The sequence below is a fragment of the Misgurnus anguillicaudatus genome, chromosome 10 (assembly GCF_027580225.2).
Source record: "Misgurnus anguillicaudatus chromosome 10, ASM2758022v2, whole genome shotgun sequence".
In the NCBI taxonomy this organism is placed as follows: domain Eukaryota; kingdom Metazoa; phylum Chordata; class Actinopteri; order Cypriniformes; family Cobitidae; genus Misgurnus; species Misgurnus anguillicaudatus.
The window spans coordinates 19,143,724-19,165,802 of record NC_073346.2 but is presented as its reverse complement, the minus strand read 5'-3'; the positions used below and the strand labels follow the sequence as shown (position 1 = coordinate 19,165,802).

At 37.4% G+C, this 22,079-nt stretch overlaps 1 protein-coding gene across 3 annotated transcripts in view; it reads left to right on the top strand.

Annotated features, from left to right (window-relative positions):
* The window catches only part of atp1a3b (ATPase Na+/K+ transporting subunit alpha 3b), a 44,623-nt gene that overhangs the window by 7,697 nt on the left and 14,847 nt on the right, over window positions 1-22,079 (top strand). The window contains exon 1 of one of the 3 annotated variants that reach the window (XM_055209864.2): window positions 10,188-10,617. The exons of the other annotated variants lie outside the window; for them this stretch is intronic. Coding sequence (XP_055065839.2) covers window positions 10,612-10,617 — 6 coding nt within the window. The 5' untranslated portion in view covers window positions 10,188-10,611. Of the gene's footprint in view, window positions 1-10,187; window positions 10,618-22,079 lie in introns of those variants that run through there. 3 annotated transcript variants of the gene reach the window in all.

Here is a 22,079-nt window from a genome sequence, read left to right as displayed (position 1 = left end):
ATTGCGCTGCTCTGCTATTGCTAGTTGCTGGCGGTGTGAATGCAGGTTAAGTGTGTGTAGGTATATGCATAGATATATATATATAATAAAGGCTAGATGTCTTGCCCGCGCTGCTGGCCAATTGAGTGGAACGTCTGCATTTGGCGGCCATCTTACCACATGGCGCTCGCTCACTCGTAGCATTGTGTTTTAATGATGCATGTACTTTTAAATGACCATAACTTGCTTAATTTTCTACCAATTTTCAAACGGTTTGGTTTGTTATAAACGTCACTATAAACGTTATAAAATGACACTGCATACTTATACTAAAAAAAATCCATCCAGAATTATAACGTTTGTAAGAAACCAAACCATTTGAAAATCGGTAGAAAATTAAGCAAGTTATGGTCATTTAAAAGTACATACAAACACAATGTTACAAATGAGCGATCGCCCTGTGGTAAGATGGCCGCCAGGTGATGACATTAGAGACTACGGCGTAACACATCTAGCCTTTATTATACACAGGGTTCCCACGAGTCCTTGAAATCCTTGAAAGCTTGTGAATCTGGGGGGTAAAATTCAAGGCCCTGGGAAGTTTTTGAAAATATAAATACATAGATAGAGGTCATTAAAAGTGCTTGAATCTATTTTATGCAAGAAGTTTTCTGGATAAAATATCCTTATTTATTCCCTGTGTTGTGTAGGATAATATCATAAAAAATCTAGACTTTTCAAGCCCACTTGCTAAACTGTTCGCTTTAAATGCTTATATCTTCTGTATGCGAATGTTGATTCATACCAAAATGCTTTTTTGTATAATTGTGTTTGACACATGAAAATGTCTCGGTCACGTATGTAACTGTTGTTCCTTGAGAAGGGAACGAGACGCTGCATCTCCCTTGCCATACTTCCTGCGTTCCTATAACGCCGTCTTTGGCAATATTTCATATAGCAATATACTTTCTGGCTCCCGCGTCACCTTGTCGTTGTTGTTAAGCCTCACCATTGGTTGAATTTGTTATACACATTCAGACGCACCTGGAGGCGTCCCAAAAGAAAGAAAAAGCTCATCTCCACGTCAGCACCCGATGTGTGTAATCAACGGCCGCATGACGTCGACCAGCGTAGCGCAAGCCAAAGGTTCGGTTCGGTGGGAAAAAAATCTAGGATTCGGCCGAACCCAAACCCCGTCAAAAAGCCCAGTATTCGGCTGAGTCCGAATCCTGGATTCGGTGCATCCCTAATATGGACGTTTGTTTAGTGAAGGTGTCCAGGCAAGAGAGCAACTTTGCACGCGTTTGGACATGTTTATTTCACAGACGTGTTTCGGCTTACGAGCAGACGCGCTGCGGAGTATATGAGCTTGGACGGACTCTCGCTGTGTGCTTTTTGTTTAACATTTCTCCATCAGATAAGGATATGAACGTTTGTTTTGTGAATGTTTCTGGTCGCGTGCTTATTTCAAAGACGTGTTTCGGCTTACGAGCACAAGCTCCAAGAGCTGAGGCAGCGCGTCTGTGAAGATATTGTGCAGGGGACGCGTTTGTGTGCAGGATGCAGGGATAAACGGACGTCTGACTGTAAAGTGAGTGTTTCTATTTTCTTTGTTATACTAACGTGGCATTTATGTACACAATAGCATATCTGAGCAGTGTTTTATATGTCTATGTGAAAGCAATGAGGCTGATATTACACAGATGTAATTACAGTAAACAAGAGACAAAAAGAAAATTGGTAAAACTAAATAATTATTTAATATGCATACCTTTTATAAGTACTTGGAAAGACATTTGTACTGCGGATCTGAAACCGCACGTTACTGTTTGAATAAGACTTTGCTACACACCAGGCCAGAGAGTAGCATCACGCTTAAAAGTAAATCATGATTGGTGTCTGTCAGACACAGTGGTGGCTATTTTCTTTGTTTTATTAACGTGGTGGCATTTATGTACACAATAGACCCCTTGCCAGAGGTGTCAAGTAACGAAGTACAAATACTTCGTTACCTTACTTAAGTAGATATTTTGGGTATCTATACTTTACTTGAGTAATTATTTTTCAGACGACTTTTTACTTCTACTCCTTACATTTTCACGCAATTATCTGTACTTTCTACTCCTTACATTTTAAAAATCGCCTCGTTACTTCTATTAATTTCAACTTGTTTTCTTTTTTACATTCCGGCTTGTCATCGTTAAAAAAACCTATCTTGATAAATTGCATCATCCAGATGAATGCGATTGTGGTTGGATGAGAAGTATAAACATACACCATTCCGACTCCCTATTGGTTTGTACGCAATCCCCGCCCCCCAGCTGACTGCAGATGATCAAAAGTTTGTTCGATAGCGCTGCACAGAGAAACATAAAAGAACCGCGAGAGCGATTAGAAAGCATGCAGAGTGTCTCCCCTCGCGATGCTTTGATATCATCCGCCATCTGTTTGTACAGTAACCGAACGCGGCATTCTGTCTTCAAATGGAAAAGTACGAAATAAAACTCGCGCATCACTTTCAGGTCAGTTCACATTCACAAGCCTGTGTAAATGTATAGCTGGCTGCTGACACCAACTCATCTGTGTGATTTTAATAGTGTAACAATACCAATTTATATCATGTAACTTCAGTTGTTCAACTTAAATGACATTGTGCTGCGTTGCGTTTTGAAGCATGGCAAAGATATCTAGGCTAAAGTCATTGTTGTTTTGTATATGCTAATAACTGCCGTAAATTTTATTTGCATTAACAAAACCTACTTAGCTGAATGCTTGAGTGTTAAATCAATGAAACACATAACCATACATACCAACTTTTGCTTTTGTTAATAGACATCAGCTGTTTCCTTAAACCTGACTTTTAATTTACTTACAAGAAAGACATTTAGTAATTCTCCAAAATTGCTTGGACATATACTGACTAAAGTAAAGTATACTAAAGTCCATTAGCTACACAAGTACAGATGCAGAAATATAGGCTATAATATATAACTGCATATTTGTCGTTTGTGTTGCTGTCAAAATACAATTATAAAAGATAACAATAGCATATTTGTATTCTCACACATACTATAGTTGTGTGTGATTTTGTTGTTTTTTAACTAAAGAGGGCACCACTGTAAAAGTTTGGCCAGCAGTGGCCCTGCTCTGAAGTTTGACTTTTTGCACCATTACAATATTTATAGGCAACTAGTCATCATATCTTCCTCTCTATGGAACACATGTTAATGCTCAGTAGTACACATATATGGTTCTTTAATGCAGTTGTTATCAAACATTTTTTGCGGCCTCCCTTGTGTTCAGTGGATTGACATAAACATTCTAAAACTTAAAATTTGAATTAAACAAAACATAATAAATTATACAATTTATTGCTTTTGTTTAGTAGCCTTATTGTTCTGAGGTTTAATTACACAGAATTTATAATAAAGTAATGTATTTCATAAAATATTATAAAACTGGGGCCCCTGGCACCATCTGGTGACATCCAGTTTGAGAACCACTGCTTTAATGTATTTGTTTGCATTGTATTGAAATGCGTTCATTTTTAATGGGCATATACTGTATGTGGTTGAAACAGATAGCCTAGTGCAGGGGTAGGCAACATGGAGTGCTGATGTCCTGCAGTGTTTAGCTCCAGGTCTAATCAAGCAGACCTGAACAAACTAATAAAGGTTAAAGTCACCTGAAACTACAGGTAACCAAGGTTTTATAAGGGTTGGAGCTAATCTGCAGGACATCGACACTCCAGGACTGACGTTGCCTACCCCTGGCCCTAGTGCATCCCAAATTTTTTAACATTAACATTTTAATATAACACTATAGTTATTATGGCCTTTAGAAACATTTTTTAGAGGAGATAGGGTAGTGCCCAAAAGGCCCCTGTGGTGCGGCCTAGGCTTTTTTCTCTAATAACATGTTTTTCCTTACATTACTTTTACTTTTATACTTTAAGTAGTTTTGAAACCAGTACTTTTTCACTTTTACTTGAGTAAAAAGCTTGAGTTGATACTTCAACTTCTTCAAAAGTCTTTTTAAACCCTAGTATCTATACTTCTACTTGAGTAATGAATATGAATACTTTTGACACCACTGCCCCTTGCACGTGACGTCACGCTCTACTCGCGCAAATTATGGACGCCATGATGGACGGCGGAAGTGCTATGTTGTAGACGGACGGCAAGCCGAACAAGTACGTGTTTGTGTTCGTTAGGGTCATTAAATGGTTATTTCGTGTTGCTATAATGCACCTACCATTACAGAAAAGTGGCATAAATACATTATTTTTACATGAATGTTATTGTTTAATGCTGCAGTGACACCATAAATTTCATAGCTGCCAACTCTTACGCATTCACCGTGAGACCCACGCAACTGACCCCATTCTCACGCCATTTTCACGATGTAAGTAGCTAAACCAGTGCTCGCAGTACTGACACTTTTATATTTTAGCGTACCTTCACTGTCTTTTGCGTGCCACCTTCTCATGTTGCTGGTACTTTGCTGCAAAGAGTCAAAGAGCATTTCACTTTATGTGGCGCTGCGCAGGAAGTTCGGCAGCGAGGACATCAGAGTACCGCGAGAGCAAGTCGAAATGTTACAAAAGGGTCCGCCTTTACCTTTGCTCTCGCGTTACTCTGATGTCATACGCCGATCAGTCAGCTCCGTACCAGTCGAACACACAAAGCGTCAAGGTCTGGATGAAAAGCAGAGACCTGCCCGGATTCCACGAACGCAGCAGATACCCTCAGAAAACAGCAATTTTAATCAACCATCACTCGCGTGTGCATGTTTGCAAGCAGTACAAGCCTGCGTGATGTTTGCGGTGACAGGTTTTAATAAAAGAGAAAAAAGTAAATTGATATTTGACATCTATAAACAATAATATATAGCCTACGAAATATAATTATATGGTCTTGACATACACATTATCTGTTGTTGTTTAATATTAAACTACTCATTTGGTTTATTTGATTGTGACAGTCCCTCTATCACACCATTCACAAATCATTACTTTACGCTTTTCTTTCTCAGTGGATAAACTGAATCAAAGCTGCTGTTATCTGCAGTTATACATTTTACAGAGACCAGTAGCCTATTCATTAGATTTTAACTGAACTTTTTGCACTTTTATCAGAAGGAAAGCATAATAGAAGTGTATAAAATAATAGTAAAGACTCTAATCCCAGGCATTTAAACTCAGTAAAAGCTTTTATTTCAATTTAATTTCTAAAATATGATTCGATTTGTATTGTGAACCATTTTAACGCAGTCTTTCCCAACTATTTAACACAGAAATAGCTAAAATCCACACTATTATCAATTGGCAAATGGTTAGGACTTATATAAAAAATTATTACCACAAACCCCCACCCCCCAAAAAAATCTCACTCCAAGCTGAACTCAGAAGTTGGCAGCTCTGCAGACTTTTAGATCAGCACCAGTGTATGGGGATATCCTGTTTACCACATAGTGGTACAAATCATGCGGGCTGAAGTCGGGCAGACTCGGCGTTTAATGAGGTCCGTGAAAATTGAAGGAGGAAGAAGGTAAGGGTCGGTATCCAGTCCTGCTATCTCTAACTTCTCTAAATAGCACTTTTTGTGAGGACCTACCAAATGCCCTACCTCGACCGATAACGGCACAACAACTTCCTTAATATAAGAAGCCATGTATTTTAGTGTAATAAATATTTAAACTGTTTAAAACTAATAAAAAATCCCGCTCGTCTATTACTAATCAACCTAGTGCATCAGTGATTTTGCCGTCCAGCATGGCGTCGTCACGTGGTCTAGGTCACGTGTTTGCAAAGGGTCTATAGCATATCTGAGCCGTGTTCCGATTAATGGGAGTGGCTTGCAGAGCTGTGCATTGTGGTGCATAGTGGGAGTTGTAGTTTTTCATACAAATGTGCTCTAAAGTCACGTTCGTCTTTTCTCGGTCAAATAGGCACAAAGTTCTACATTTATGTTACATTTCGACTACAAATATGACCCACTTTCAACAAAGATTAATGTTCCTATCGATGAAATGGCCCTTTAAAAGGTAACACGATGTAACCTTGCTCTAACTTGAAATGTGTCCCCACATTTAGTCCTTAAATTTGAGGGTATTGGACCTGGAAAGTCCTTGAAAGGTCCTTGAATTTGAAGTTAACTAAGGTGTGGGAACCCTATGGGTATATGTGCCTACTGACAGTATGACAACAAAATGCATTGTCTTCACATATATTTCAGATAGCACTTAAAAGGATAGTTCACCCAAAAATGAAATTTACTCGCCCTCATGTTGTTCTAAACTTTAGACAAAAGAAGATATTTTGATAAATGATGGTAAGCACACAGCTGATTGTAACCATTGACTTCCATAGTAGGAAAAATATTTTGGAAGTATTCTGATAATTGATGAAGAAGATATTTTGATAAATAATGCTAAGCACACAGATGATGGTACCCATTGAATTCCATCATATATTTTTATTCCTACTATGTAATCAATAGTTACAATAAGCTGCGTGCATACATCATTTATCAAAATATCTTATTTTGTGTTAATCAAAATAAAAAACATTCATACAGGTTTAGAACAACATGAGGATGAGACAATAATGACAGAATTTTCATTTTTGGGTGATCCTAAAGACCCACATCTGGCAAAGCAGCATGAGATTTCTGTTACCTATAGTTCTTTATGCAGTCAGTAGTACAGTTATTCCTAGAGGGCCCTTTCAAATTAAGAAAACTAATAAGATAAACTTTTGTGACATGGACATCTGGCATATACTAATTCCCCCTGGGGTTAGTTATCAAATAAGGATCTTGTCACAAGGGCTGTATCTTGGTATGGTTTAAGGTCAAAAGTGTGATTTCTCTAGCAGTTCCAGAATTATTTCTGCCTTTTTTATTATAAGATCATTATATAGCCAATTGAAATATTGTCCCAGCATTTGAAGAGGTTATTTTTCAAAACAAAGACCATGTGGATTATGAGTTACATTTAACACAGAGTCCTGACATACACAGTGCAGCTGCATTTAATCTGAACTTGATTGCTTGTTTTTAAACCCAAAACCTTCCTCATCTCTTCAACCTCTTTTTTGTCTTCTCTTTCATCTCCCCCCTCATCTCCTTAATCCCGGTCTATTCCTATCTTGACCTCTATTACTTTCAGAGAAGTCATTATGCAACGAGAACGCATATGCGGTCACTTTAATCTGGAAAGGTTGCTGTCTCTATGTGTTGCAGAGACCTCTGTTCCCTTAATACTCTGTCTCTTTCATTCATTCTTTATCTCCAATCATTTTTTACTGTGTTCTTTCCCCTGACCCGACATGTGGCTTTGATTCTTGGCGTATGCGATGCTGTGACCTTTACCGAGATTGTTTAATCTCCCCACCCCCTTACAATCCCGCAAGGTCGTTTCCAAGGACACTGTGCTGTCTGCCTCTTAAAGAGAAAGTGCCCAGTAAGCACATGTCTTTCTAAACCGAGCGGCGTAACTTCACGCTCACGCGGCATCACGACAGACTGCAGAGTCAGCAGTCAGAGCATCATGGCATCAGAGCCCTGCAATTACTTAAGATGCACCCTGTTAAAAAAAACACACCCCTCCTGGGAGGGAATGTTCAGTTCCCTAAGTAACACAGGACCACACTTTTAAAATGCTGGGTTGGTTTATTTTTTGGTGGGTAAATTTGGACAACCCCAATTGTTAGATTTAAATTGACATGTGCTGGGTTGTTCTTCCTTTATTTTAAGAAACTCTTTTGGGGAAGCATACAGCTACATTTAGAGTATCATCTTTGTCCCTCTGACAGTGAATGTGACCTAAACGGAGTTCTGACCTAGTTTAGACACAGTGTGATTGACGTATTTTTAATTAGATTAATACTCACCACTTAATTTTTTATTTATTTCCCATTTTACTTCAGCAAATTTAACCTTTCATTTTGATATGGTTGCGTCCACCCGTTTCATCCTTAAACTGCCTCAACCTTTATCTTCTCCTTCAGTGTCTAGACTGATCCTTTTCTCTCTCCGATCAGGCACTGATCAGTTTAGGGATTGTAATCATATATTTAAATGCTCAACGTGAGGCATTAAGTTCACATAGCGCACTGGCAGGAATATTATCACGCAACTCTAAAACATAATGTAACTGTCAATAATTAAAATGATATTTTCTTTGACTCTTACTTCTGTCTCTTTCTTCCTCATTTTCTTCTTTTCTGAGTCAGCAAAATGACTAAGTGATAAGATCACCTGACCACTGTTGCTGTGGAGACGGAGAAAAATTTTCCTCTCTGCAGCAAGGGGGGTAGGGGATACTGACAAAGGTTAAAGAAGGATACAGCGTACATGGTGGCAGCCATTTTGGTTCTTCAAAAGATCTGAAAAAACTTTATTTGTATGCCAAGGGCTTTTGCAGCCAAATTTAACTACGTCACATATGTTTCATATTAATGTATAAAATTAATCTCTCTATGGACATAAACATTGTCTACGTTTTTAATGTGAAAAATCTGAATATCACAAGACCAGTTTGCCAATAAAGCAGTAAATGAGAGACAAGATTATTTTATAATATATATAAATAATAATAACAATATAATAATATTTGTCAGTCATTTGTCAGTTATTTGTAAAGCGCAAAGTAACACGACTTTCAAAGCAAGAACTAGCTAAGTTTAAATGACTACCATATAACAAGCATTGCAGGCGGCACCATGTCTGTCCTCTCTGCAATACAGAACCACTGCTTTCCATTGCAAATCAGCACACTGGCACTGTGTGTGTCCTATATGGGGGAGGTAAATTAATTCTATTGAACCCTATGCATTTGTGGGGTAAATGCACATGTATTCTTTTCTTTAACAGCTAAAACCTTACATGTAGTTATCATGTGTCCTATTAAATTGCTTAAATGTGAATTTAGTATATTAACTTGATAAAAGATAATAAGAAAGTCTAACTCGAAAAAGTGGTGATACGTCTGCAGATGATTTATGCCAAAGATGAAAGCAAAATACTGTCCAGTATATGTAATGACTGACAGGTGTAGTGTCTGGAAATAGGCATTATGTGTTGCTGATCATTTTGCTCAACTGTAAAAAATACGACATTCCAACATATTTAACTTATGTTTTCCTGTAACCATTTGTGCTATATAAGTCCAGTCTTTTGTTAGAGTGGGCATAAATAAATACTAATGTTTCTGTATTCTTTGAATGTAGCTGTGTATGTATATGCATTCTAAGCTTGACCTTTCATAATTTCTTATTGGGTCACTGAGTTTAAGGTCACACTTTGAAAGTAATGAACTCTAAATAAAAGAAGATAAACCTAAATAGGTGCTCTAAAATCAGTACAGGAAAAAGCAAAGGAAGTGAAAAGATAAAGAGAGCAAAATATATATTTTACACAAAGGACAGCAAGAAATAAGATGCAGCATGGTCATTGCACAACAGATAGGTACTAAAATTTAAAACGTTGTCTATTTGTTAATTGCAAAAAATTACAATACTACTACATTATATAATGAGAAAAAATTTAATAACTCATATGTGAAGTATAAGGCATAATGTTATTATAGTATAAATAGCTTATGTCTCACACATTGAACATTGTGTACTTCAAGGGATAGTTTGCCTAAAAAATTAAAATAAAACTGTGTCATTATTTACTCACCCTATTTAGATATTTTAATAAATGATGGTAAGCACACAGTTAAGAACAACATGAGGGCTAGTAAATGATGAAAACATTTTTGGGTGAACTATCCCTTTAAGGCCTACTGCAGAACAGGCTAGTCCTGCACCTACATGTTCTTATTGTGGAAGACAACATTTAATTTAATACATCCATACATGTGTGAGAGGAAAAAAATAAACAACCAATAAACAAAACACGTTGACAATACAACAATCATGCAATCACACCGATTAAGACTTAGCTTATTCTCAGTCCATTTTATCATAAGAGATTTTCTCAGAGCACACGATGATGCTGTACCGCTGTCACCTTTGGAATTCTGCAGTACCGCAGGAGGAGCGATTGATGGCATCTGATTGGTGTCCTTTACATGCTGTGTTCACGCTGATTGGACGAATGATATGTCGATAATCATGCGTGCGTGTGTTTATTGGCCAAGACCCACAATGTGGGCGTTTCTAGCTAAATAATTGCTTATGAGGTCTGTCGGTTGAAGAAGCGCATCTCTCACATCCACCGGCGCTTCTTTCCAGGCGGAGTGGTGCGGCAGCTAGCAGTGCTGCGGAGGGAGACCAGATCACAAAAAGAGGGCAGTGCGGCTTCTTAGTTTTGCCGGGTTTATCGCAAATACTAAGAGCAGTGCATGAGACCGGCATCCCTGCGAAATGCACTGTCTTTCCGTCGACTTTCATTTGACCATTTAGTTTAGTCAGCATTATTAAGACAGATACATAAGCTTAATGCTGCAACGAATAACTTTTTATATTTTGACGCAAAAGTATCCGCGCATTAGGTTTCTCGCCTGTCCGTTTATAATTGTTCGTTTTTCTTAAGACCTGTGTTTTGATCATTGACATCCTCTACGCGTGAAAAGCTCCATCACTCTTATTTTACCTGAAGAGAACAGACTGCCTGCGCAATCATGGGGGTAAGACCGTCATCTCTTTCTCCCTTTTCACTGCATCACTTAATCGAAGTGCATAAACAAACATATATCATTTATTTCTGAGAAAAAACTTTATTCCCGTAAATCCTACAAATTGCAGAGTCATGTACGATGTCGTCAAATATAAATGAAGTGACAGAATGACATTGAATTGTATGCGCAGTCTGTTGTACATCATTATAGACTGCGACAAGCTGGTAAGAGTGCCATTAATAATTTAAATGTTATTATTACTTGAGTGGTCAGAAGAGGCACTTAAATGGCCATTTCAAACGTTTGATACGGTCTATCTGATAAGCATTGAATATATATAGCTAGATAAGTTAATGGTGCAGCTATTATCATAATAGTGAAATCTTAATGGTACACTCTGAATTATAATATATGTGCTGTTTTTTTCTTCAGTTTCATTGCCAGTCTAATCGGGTTATGCTTGTCAAAGACTTTGTAAAGGGCATTACTGCGTAGACTGCATTTGCGTCACGCGCGTGCGGATTCTACTGTACTAATGTATAATTATTTTACACTACTTCTTTATTCTTCTATATTTATGTTGTTTACACAGTATCATTAGCCCAATAAAGTTTTTTTACACGTTTTTTTTACGGTTTTTTTGGCTCGCATTTTGGGTATCGTGCCTCATTCACTCATGAAGCATCCCCCTCCACACACACACATCATTCCCAATACTTGCTGACCGCAGCGCGTGCATCCTGTTCTGTACAGTCAGTCCGCAAAAAGGATGAAGTAAACGTGACTTTCAATTAACGTTATATTGTGTTTAAGTGTCGTATCAGGATATGTTCATACACTTCGTCTCACAGCCGGTCCATCGCTGAAGTCCATGCGTCATAATGCGGTTACCGGGAATCGGTTCTCAAACCGGCTTATTTGCTGCATTTGTGACATAAACTCGCTCGGGTCATCGCAGGAGAGGAATCATAACGAGCAGTTTATATAAATTCATTTTTGAACAATGACACGAGAGGTCGAATTTGAATTGGATTCACTCAAGTACCCTGTGTCTCGGCGTTGAGGGTTAAATGAATGTCAGTCTCAGATGCGCATTTTGCCTTATCAGCGTTTCATAATTCGTTAACGTTACATATAAAATCATATGTCCTGTAATATGTGACGTAGTAATAATGTGCACGCCACTGAAAGCGGTTATCAGCAGCGTCCTTGCCACGGACAGATGGACCGGTTAAGCCATTAACGGGAAAAAATAATCCGTTAGAAATACTATGTAATGTCAAATAGTTTAGGCAGCTCATGCGCCAAATCTAATGACGAATATAGCAAAAAGTGATTACGCCAGCACTTGTGTCAAGTACCCAACGGATTCATTGTGTGACAGTTTACCTGGTCAAATAACGGGGAAAATAACAGATGGTACCTTACTCAAGCAGTTCCCTTTAATTATATCCTTGGATATGGGGTGGTTTGCTGAAACATGATGTACCGGTATCTGTCGCAGTGATGCTTGTGGCAATGCACCATCATCATCATCAGTATCATCATCACATCCGTTTGATTCCCATAGGCCGCTTACTGCGTCAGACGAGGAGGAGCCACGCGAGTGGAAATTCCCTGTACCTGCCTGTGATAGGCAGATAGAGAAAGCGAATAGATGATTTTAACTAAAGTTTGTTGGGTCAAATTAGTGTAGTTTAAAAATGAAAATCTAACCAAACTTCAAATTATTTATTTGATTAATAATTAATTGTGTTCTGTCTACTGATTTGTTAAACAAACAAAAAACAGCTCAAACATAAACGTGAACAGCTAAATTAACCTGTAATGCCTTGCATACAGCCTAATTTAAACATAATTAGATTTTTTTATTGTGTGTTAATAAACTGGCAGCATCTCTTCTATCATGCCAAAATAGGTTATTAAACCAAGAAAGACGGACAGATTGTGAAATTACATTATGTACTGTAGCCTACTCACGTTACCTTTAGACAGGTGATGATGCAGCAGTGTACTGTGTGTATGTGCATAAAATGCAAGTGATGGGAGGAGAGGAGGGGAAGGGGTGGGGTTGTGCTGCAGCAGAACTCTGTAGCCGGGATGGAGGAGAAGGAAAAGACACAGATCCTGTTACATGTAATTAGCCTGACTGAGCTTGTGTTTCCAGAGAGTGGGCCGTGTTACCTGGGTATATAGATGGTACGAACAGTGACCAAGGATATGAAGGCAATGGTTCTGTAATGTGGAACTGTATGAATAATCAAGGGAGAAATGCATATGATACAATAATGTAATAGCAAAGGATTCAGTCTTCAGTTGGATTATTTTGCTTGTGTTTAGCAGTAGTGAGCAGAACAATGTTAGAATAGAGTTATATTTGGTAGTATGTTTAAATTGGGCTAAGTTTGCTTGTATTGTTTTGATAAGGGTGAATTTGGTTTTGGGATGTAGAATCAGATTATATTGGTATGCATGAGCATGAGTGTGAATGAAAAGCACGCCATTTAAAGTAATTAACATTATTTTACCAGCACATTTGTGTAATTCATTATCAGTTACCCCTGAGATTTTGATAATTTAACACCTCATATAGTAAAATAATTTTTTGATCTTTGATCAAACAAGTCAATAAAGCCCCCCAAAGCAATGGATCTTACGTATGATACCCAATATTTTAGCCTCTTTTCTAATTATTTAACAATTAGGGGCATTAAGGATGTATTGTTGTCCAGGGTTAAGTGGTTCTGTCCCAGAGACGTCTGTGAGTTGAGTGGATACTCGAGGTCATATTACCCCGTCCTCCTTTTTCCTCAGTGTTGACGCAGTATAACTGCCCCCTCAGATCTGATGGTCCATTGGTGGGGAGATGTGGAGGCCCGGCTTAAGTTCCACATCACACTAATAATTTATTAATGTAGGCCTTTGTTAAAAGGTGAAGCACAAAAGAAGCAATCCATTTTGATGGAGGGAATTCTTTGAGCCAGACTAACTTTGCTTTAGGTATGAGCTACAATTTAAAAAAGGAAGTGTGTTTTCCAGAGGCATAATTATAAAATAATGCCAATATGAAAACCGTACCAAAACAGATATAACATAGATAGCCTATTAAAACAGCTGATAAATACCAAAAAATTGGAAATTAGATTTATGTTAAAGCTGGAACAGAATGAGGATCAAGAAGGTGTGCATGTGCAATAGAAAATTAAATTGAGAAGACGACACATTAGTCCTACGAAGAATAAAGAAGAATCCACTGACAACCCTTTTGAAATGTGAAGTATTTAAAGTATGTGTCCTACTGTGACTGTAGCTTTGAGCAGTGATTTAATGTTGTAATCAAGAGCACACATATATTCAGATGCCCTACACTCTGGCAAAGCTGCTGGGCTCAGTGGATGAAGTTTGGACAGATGGCAGGAAAGAATAATGAATGGAGAAAAAACAGGAGGGGTATAGAGGGAAACACTTTGACAAGACGGGTTATAAATTGTGAATACCTCTTACTTTACAAAATACAGACCACAAAAAAATTGTACTCTAAAAACTTTAATGATTTTCATTATAAAATATGATCATTGATATCAGAATTATATAGAATAAATATTTTATTATTGATATCAGAATTATAAAGAATAAATATTTTATTTTACTTATTTATTTTTTAATTGTTCAATTTTTCGTAATTCTCAGCTCTGACTGTTATTATTATTTTATTATTTTTTTTATTTATTTAATTTTTGTTCGGTGTGTCAGGTCTAGTGTGTATTCATTTAAAAGAAAAAAAACTTAAATAATTCTGGCTCTTTTATTACTGAGATGATGCAGTAGGAGCTAATCCCAGTCTGCTGTAATCAGATTATTTAATCTTGCCTGGTCTACATCTCACGGCATAACAGATGGTACACCAAGGCTCCAAGGTCACTTACACACACATATACTCACATATACAGAATAGGGGTGTCACGATTCTCCAAATCTTTCATTTGGTTACATTTTCGAATCTAAGGACACGATTTGATTCTCGGTTTTTAAATTAATATATATATCTCAAATTTATAATGTCTGACCTTGAACCGAGAGATGCCCTGCCATGTTAGTCGTGCTGCCAGTGGAAAAATATGGTACACGACTGCACGCATATACCTGATAAAAGGCAACATCCTGTCAGATGTACATTTCTGTTACAGAATGAAGTGTTTAATGTTGTCTGCTCTTGAACAACAGCCTCATTGTTACCATCTTAAAGGTGCAGTGTGTAATTTTTAGAATGATCTCTTGACAGAAATGCAAAATAATATACAAAACTATATTATCAGGGGTGTATAAAGACCTTTTTATAATGAACTAATATGTTTTTATTACCTTAGAATGAGACATTTTTATCTACATACACAGAGGGTCCCCTTACGTGGAAGTCGCCATTTTGTGCTGCCATGTTTCTACAGAAGCCCTTAAAGGACAAACTTTATTTCCTAAGTTGTCTCCGTCCATTACATGTTTTTCGGGTGGCGGCTACCATAGCTTCTCTATGCGTTTCAAAAGCGATGGGTGAGCAGTGGACTGACCTGTTGGTTGCAATTCACAACCTCACCACTGGATGCCGCTAAAATTTACACACTGCACCTTTAAAGGGCAACTATGGTCAGATTCACGATTTTACATTTCTTTTGGTGTGTACAGTAAGTGTGTGTTAGTACATGCTAAGGATATGCAAAAGGTACAAACCCCAAAGTAAACGATGAAGCAAGTTATCAGGAAGACGGCGCTTTTCAGATCGATGAGCTTTGTACAAAATCAGAGTGTTTGAGGAAGGCAGGATATCTGGAGCTACAAAAATGTACGGAAAATAATAACCATAAATCACGCAAACACATTGTATTATTCCAAATACACAAAATAACATTGTTTTTAGCAATGAAATAGGTGCACTTTAAAGTCATTCTAACCAAAATAACACATACTGTACAAGTGCATCCTCATCACACGATCAACATGTGTTTAAAAAATCATTTACACACCCACAGTAGTACTATATCACACTCAGGCCTAGCGAACAGTCCTCTAAGGACAGCATTGATGTGTCAGGCATTGATGTGTCAGCAGTTGTTTAAACAGTTGCTGCTGAGAAATATTCATCACTACTAATTGCTTAACTTAGGAGATACACACGTCTACTCTTTGTGTTATTTACTCTAAAGAATGCATGCAGATCTGAACATACGTGTACAAGCACATCCAGGGTCCTTCAGTTACCAGAGCATTAATTATTAGTGATTGAGTTCAGAGGACAGAGCTCAGTAGACTGTGTATGTGTGACTCAGTCAGTAGAAATGTCATTGTGCCGTATGTAATTTCAGCCTGTGGTACAGTATCTGGTTTAACGAGATGGCATATCAGAATTTTTCTTTACAAGGGACATGTCAGTACTGTTACAAAAGGGCACAATTACATCAGAAACCATGATGTGCACTATACTTTAAAGGTAAAGTGTAACAATTTGTGTAATTAATTGTTAAACAGCACATTTTTCTTTATCAGAGTTTAATATGCAAAATCAACTTTGAGTAGTATAAAATCAAAATAAAGTTAGAAAAACATTTTCTGTTAGATCATCCCAACCAGTCCAACACAACATCATGGCTTAACCGAGGGAGTGAATGTATCTGAGAGTGGATCTCTTAACATAAAGCTTTACTCAAAGTTAACATCAATCTGATAACTCTCCAAAATTGCACTCAAGCCTGTCTGAGAGAGAGAGAGAGAGAGAGAAAGCTCTTCTCCTATTTCCACTCTGTATGTACGCCGCAGTGCAGGTATCATGCAGATGTATCTGCGGCAGGCACACTCCTGCACACACCTTTGCATCTAAAGGTAATACACATCTACTATAAAAGTCTTAAGATAAGTGTATTTACATACAGTATTATATACATTATGTTCCCCTTTATTTTGTTTACCTGTCACTTCTCTTATCATTTCCCTCATCGTCTGTGTGTGTGTTCAGCTGGTCTTTATATTTTATAGAGATGAAAGAGGGCCTGTTTGCATGTTCGTCATTGTATGCAGGCTTGTGCACAATTCAGAATTTCAGAATTGGCCTCCATCAATTCATTAATTTGAATTGAATTGACTCCGCCCTACAGGAAGTTGAATTTGAATGACAGGAAGTGGAATTAAATTTATGGCAATTCAGAGAAATTACATAGTCACACAACAGAAAGAATCTCACATACATTCAGTGAAAGTTACTTTGGAAAATAGTTTGGCAACCATTTTAAATACTTGGTTGAAGTAAAGCATTCTGGGAAATGAAGTCATGTTCCATCGTGTTCCACAAAATTACAAACTTAATTATTTGTTATGTGACTAGAGTTTTTAACATTAATTGCTGGGTGAAAAACTTTCCTGTTAAAGGGATAGTTCACCCAAAAATGAAAATTATGTCATCATTTAGTCGCCCTCGTGTTGTTACAAACCTGTATACGTTTCTTTGTTTTGATAAACACAAAAGAAGATGTTTCAAGAAATGTTTGTAACCAAAGCATTCGTGGACTCTATTTCCATAGTATTTTTTTTCCTACTATGGAAGTGAATGGGGTCCACGAATGGAACATTTCTCAAAAATCTTCCTATGTGTTCATCAGAACAAAGAAATTTATGCGGGTTTTTAACAATATGAGAGATTATTGACAGATTTTTCATTTTTGGGTGAACTATCCCTTTAATGTAATCTGTCGTTCAAACTAATATAATTTATAGAATATGTAATCCAATCATATCTGACATATACTGAAAGCTTCATTTTTAACACTTCACTTACTGTATAATGTATGTAAATGAATTTCTATTGAACTGCAGTTCTGGTTCCTTTAATTCAAATTTGAATCGTAATTCTAGATCCTGTTTTAAACATCAATTCAAATTCAACTTAAATTCAAGAATTGAATTGGAATTTAGGAGTCATTCTCAATTCAGTTCTGAATTGTGCACAAGCCTGATTGTATGAAATCAGCAGAAATGGTTATTTTTTAGATTCTTTGACTAAACCAAAAATGGCATTATTGTGGAGTAACATTGGTAACGCCTTTATTTTTAGGAGTGTATTGCAAAGTCAGACACTGGAGGTGTGTTTGTGGTGTCAAGATGTTTCAACTGAAGATCAGTAAGACCTGATAGGGGTGATCCTCACTTTCTATTCATTTAATTATTAAGTGGAGTCCTCACACACACTCGTGCATTTGTCACAGGACCTGTTGATGTGTGTGTCCTGTGTGGGCTGGTTTAAAGGTCATCATCATGTGTGCTCGTGTTTCCTTTACCCAAAAATTAAAATTCTGCCACCTTTACATCAAAAGGCCCTTCGTGTCAATTGAAAAAGTAACTATGAACGATTTAGATTTTTATGTTTTAATGCTTGTTTTTTCTCAATTTAAATCATTTTTATCTTGGATGTTCATTGAAGCCCCTAGTGGACCCCAGCCCTAGCTGATTTAGTCCTAAACATTCAATTTACAGTAACATCTCACACACATGGGCGAACTACCCCTTTAAGGTTTGGGCAGGTGGAGAGCTGTCAGACATTAAATGCACTGATGTGACAAGCTTACACAGTGAGAAAGCAGCAGGTCAATATTGTATTACCCCACAGGAAGTGACAAATATTTCTCTCTCTCGTAATCACTCTCTTTGGATATCTCGCTCAGTCTGTCAGTTTTACGCTCCCCCATGTCTTCTCTTTTTCCATCTGGCCCCGTTCTGTTACACCTCTTTATCCATCCATCTTCCTCTCTCACATTCTCATTCTCTTTTAATAGGTGTGTCACCTGGCCATCTATGGTGTGTGCATCTAAGTGTGTGCCTGCCTTCTAAGCAAACGTGTCGGTTAACCAAAACAATGCAAATTGAACCTCATTCAAATGTTTTTTGAGATTTATACGTCACTGTTTGAATTTGTAAATGTACTGTATAGATGTTTTTCTAGAGTACAATTGGCAGACACTTCTATCCAAAGTGACTGACTTACAGTGGATTCAAGCTATAGGTTTTTTACCCATGACCTCTGAGCAGCTAACTCAATGCTCTACCAAGTGAGGTACAGAAAAACACATCAACAACTCTTATCTGTGAGCTTAATTATTATTATTTTCTTCTAAAACGCAAATCTCCCCCCTAGGGATGGGCATAATTAATCGACGATCGATAATTGATTGTTAAGAATTTCGTCGATTTCGTAATTTGTTATCAATTAATCAAATGCATTTTTTTATTTTACTCCTGTTTCACAAATACTCCGTATGCAGTGCGTTTGCGTATGTGTGCGGCGAATCCGTCAAGCATATGAAACGTTCATGTGATTGACACTTTCTGTGAACACTTTTCTGCATAAACAATAGAACAAAGCATCATTTTTTTTACAAAACAATGTATTTTAGATATTATTTGACAGACTAGTAAGTGTGGATTAAGGGTGTTAAAAATCTCTAGCCTGGTGGTCAGGATTTGAATGGATCAAATCAGCAGTTTTGCAATGCTTTATTTATCTCCACATATATCATAAATAAAAATAAGCAGAGTAACTTTGCAAGTCTACCCTTCCACATTATATATTTCCTACTATGTATGTATATGATTTCCAAATAATAAACGAGAGTATTCAACGACAAAAAGCGTCTCATATGGAAATAAATCCTCACAATATTATTATTTCTCAAAACTTTGACAAAAATAAGCAACTGTATTCCTACAGTTATTCAAAGATGCACACATTATTCCGCATATAATTTGGATATTATACAAAAGTATTCATATAACGGCACGTTTCATATGTCAAATAAATATCATCACATTAACATAACAGCATAATGAAATGAATAAACAGACAATGAAACAGGATTGAAATATAAATTGTATTATTATTACCGGAAAAAAGCAATATTGCTAAAATAATCTCTGAGGTAAACGCGTCAAAAACGCTGTTACCCGCACAATAAGTCTAAATGAGCAATAAAAGTGAAAAAAGCATTATTATGCCATGTCTCAAAACTTTATATGACAAAAATATATTTAAAATTACAGTTATTCAAAGATGCACACATTATTCCATATTACTCCCGTTTATGAGCACGTTTGTCTCTGGCCTTGCTCTGTTATGTAATAGATTGACAGGTGCGCATCTCCGTTTTTCAAACATATATACTTTTGTAATTATTACCGTAGGAAAATTAGCCATGATTTTATCATTGTGAAAATGTTTTTTTTTTTTTTTGCAGATTAAAAACGATTTGTATTTCCGCAATTTTACTACAAATACCATGGTTATGGTATATTGTGGAGTTGGAGACCATAGTAAATGTCTACTGTTGTTTTACAACAAATAAAAACTAAAAGACTATGTTAGTATAATTAAACAATGGTAAATGGGGCTCACAAAACGCACGCTGTTTCACACATACTCTGTATGCGGAATAAGTTAGCGTTGAGGTACCTGTGCATCCCGGTCAGTCTCCTCGGAGCGGCTGTTTTCGGCGGCGGCTGGACTGACGGTCACCATGGGTTGCGGTCGCGTCTGACCCCAAAACATGCTTTTATTTCTCAAAAAAAATCAGTAGATTGGTGCAGAAGTTTTATGCGAGTTACTAAAGTTAGTTATTTTTCACGAGGCTTTAAGTAGCCTAATTTGTTATAGCCTATGTTAGGAAGGCTAATATCTTGCACTTCTTCTGGCTTGAATAATTTTGAGTTACATTTTGACAAAGCCTTTCAGATCTAAGTATTATGTTTTTTGTTTAATTTAATGTTAAACATGAATCTGTTTTTTTATTTTGGAACTAATAATGAGGTCTCTGTTTTAGAACGCTGGCTCGCAGCTGCAGGTTCCGCTGCTTTAGAGCATCGCACATGCACGCACATATATGTTTGAAACATAGTTTAACTGTCTGCCACAAGCTGATCTTGTAATAAAGGTCTCATCGAGGAAAAACACGCTGTATATTTGTATTCATTGCATTTTTTAAGTATAAAAGTTAAATAACAAATTTTATTATAAAAATATTAATGATTAATCGATAGTCGATCGTTAATTCTCCCGACGATCGACAAAGAAAACTTAATCGAATGCCCATCCCTACTCCCCCCTATGGTAGGTGGGTGAAGCCCGGGAAAAGATCACAGTGGTTAGCAAATAGCAACATGACCCAACTTCCAACAATCCAATTAATTTCCCATAGACGAATTCAAGTACAGCCCTAACTTTATTTCATTTCAGAAGCCGTTTCACTTGGATATACACTCACCTAAAGGATTATTAGGAACACCTGTTCAATTTCTCATTAATGCAATTATCTAATCAACCAATCACATGGCAGTTGCTTCAATGCATTTAGGGGTGTGGTCCTGGTCAAGACAATCTCCTGAACTCAGATGAGTATTTCACAAGCTGCTCATTTACTGGGATTTTCAGACACAACCATTTCTAGGGTTTACAAAGAATGGTGTGAAAAGGGAAAAACATCCAGTATGGGGCAGTCCTGTGGGCGAAAATGTCTTGTTGATGCTAGAGGTCAGAGAAGAATGGGCCGTCTGATTCAAGCTGATAGAAGAGCAACTTTGACTGAAATAACCACTCGTTACAACTGAGGTATGCAACAAAGCATTTCTGAAGCCACAACACGCACAACCTTGATGGGATACAACAGCAGAAGACCCCACCGGGTACCACTCATCCCCACTACAAAAAGGAAAAAAGAGGCTACAATTTGCACGAGCTCACCAAAAGTGGACAGTTGAAGACTGGAAAATTGTTGCCTGGTCTGATGAGTCTCGATTTCTGTTGAGACATTCAGACGGTAGAGTCAGACTTTGGGGTAAACAGAATGAGAACATGGATCCATCATGCCTTGTTACCACTGTGCAGGCTGGTGGTGTAATGATGTGGGGGATGTTTTCTTGGCACACTTTAGGCCCTTAGTGCCAATTGGGCATCGTTTAAATGCCACGGCCTATCTGAGCATTGTTTCTGACCATGTCCATCCCTTTATGACCACCGTGTAGCCATCCTTTAATGGCTACTTCCAGCAGGATAATGCACCATGTCACAAAGCTCGAATCATTTGTTAAATTGGTTTCTTGAACATGACAATGAGTTCACTGAACTAAAATGGCCCCCACAGTCACCAGATCTCAACCCAATAGAGCATCTTTGGGATGTGGTGGAACGGGAGCATCGTGCCCTGGATGTGCATCCCACAAATCTCCATCAACTACAAGATGCTATCCTATCAATATGGGCCAACATTTCTAAAGAATGCTTTCAGCACCTTGTTGAATCAATGCCATGAGAATTAAGGCAGTTCTGAGGGCAAAAGGGGCTCAAACATAGTATTAGTATGGTGTTTCTAATAATCCTTTAGGTGAGTGTATGTCATGACGGGTAAAATAAGATAATTGCTACCTCTGTTTCATTGTGAATTTAA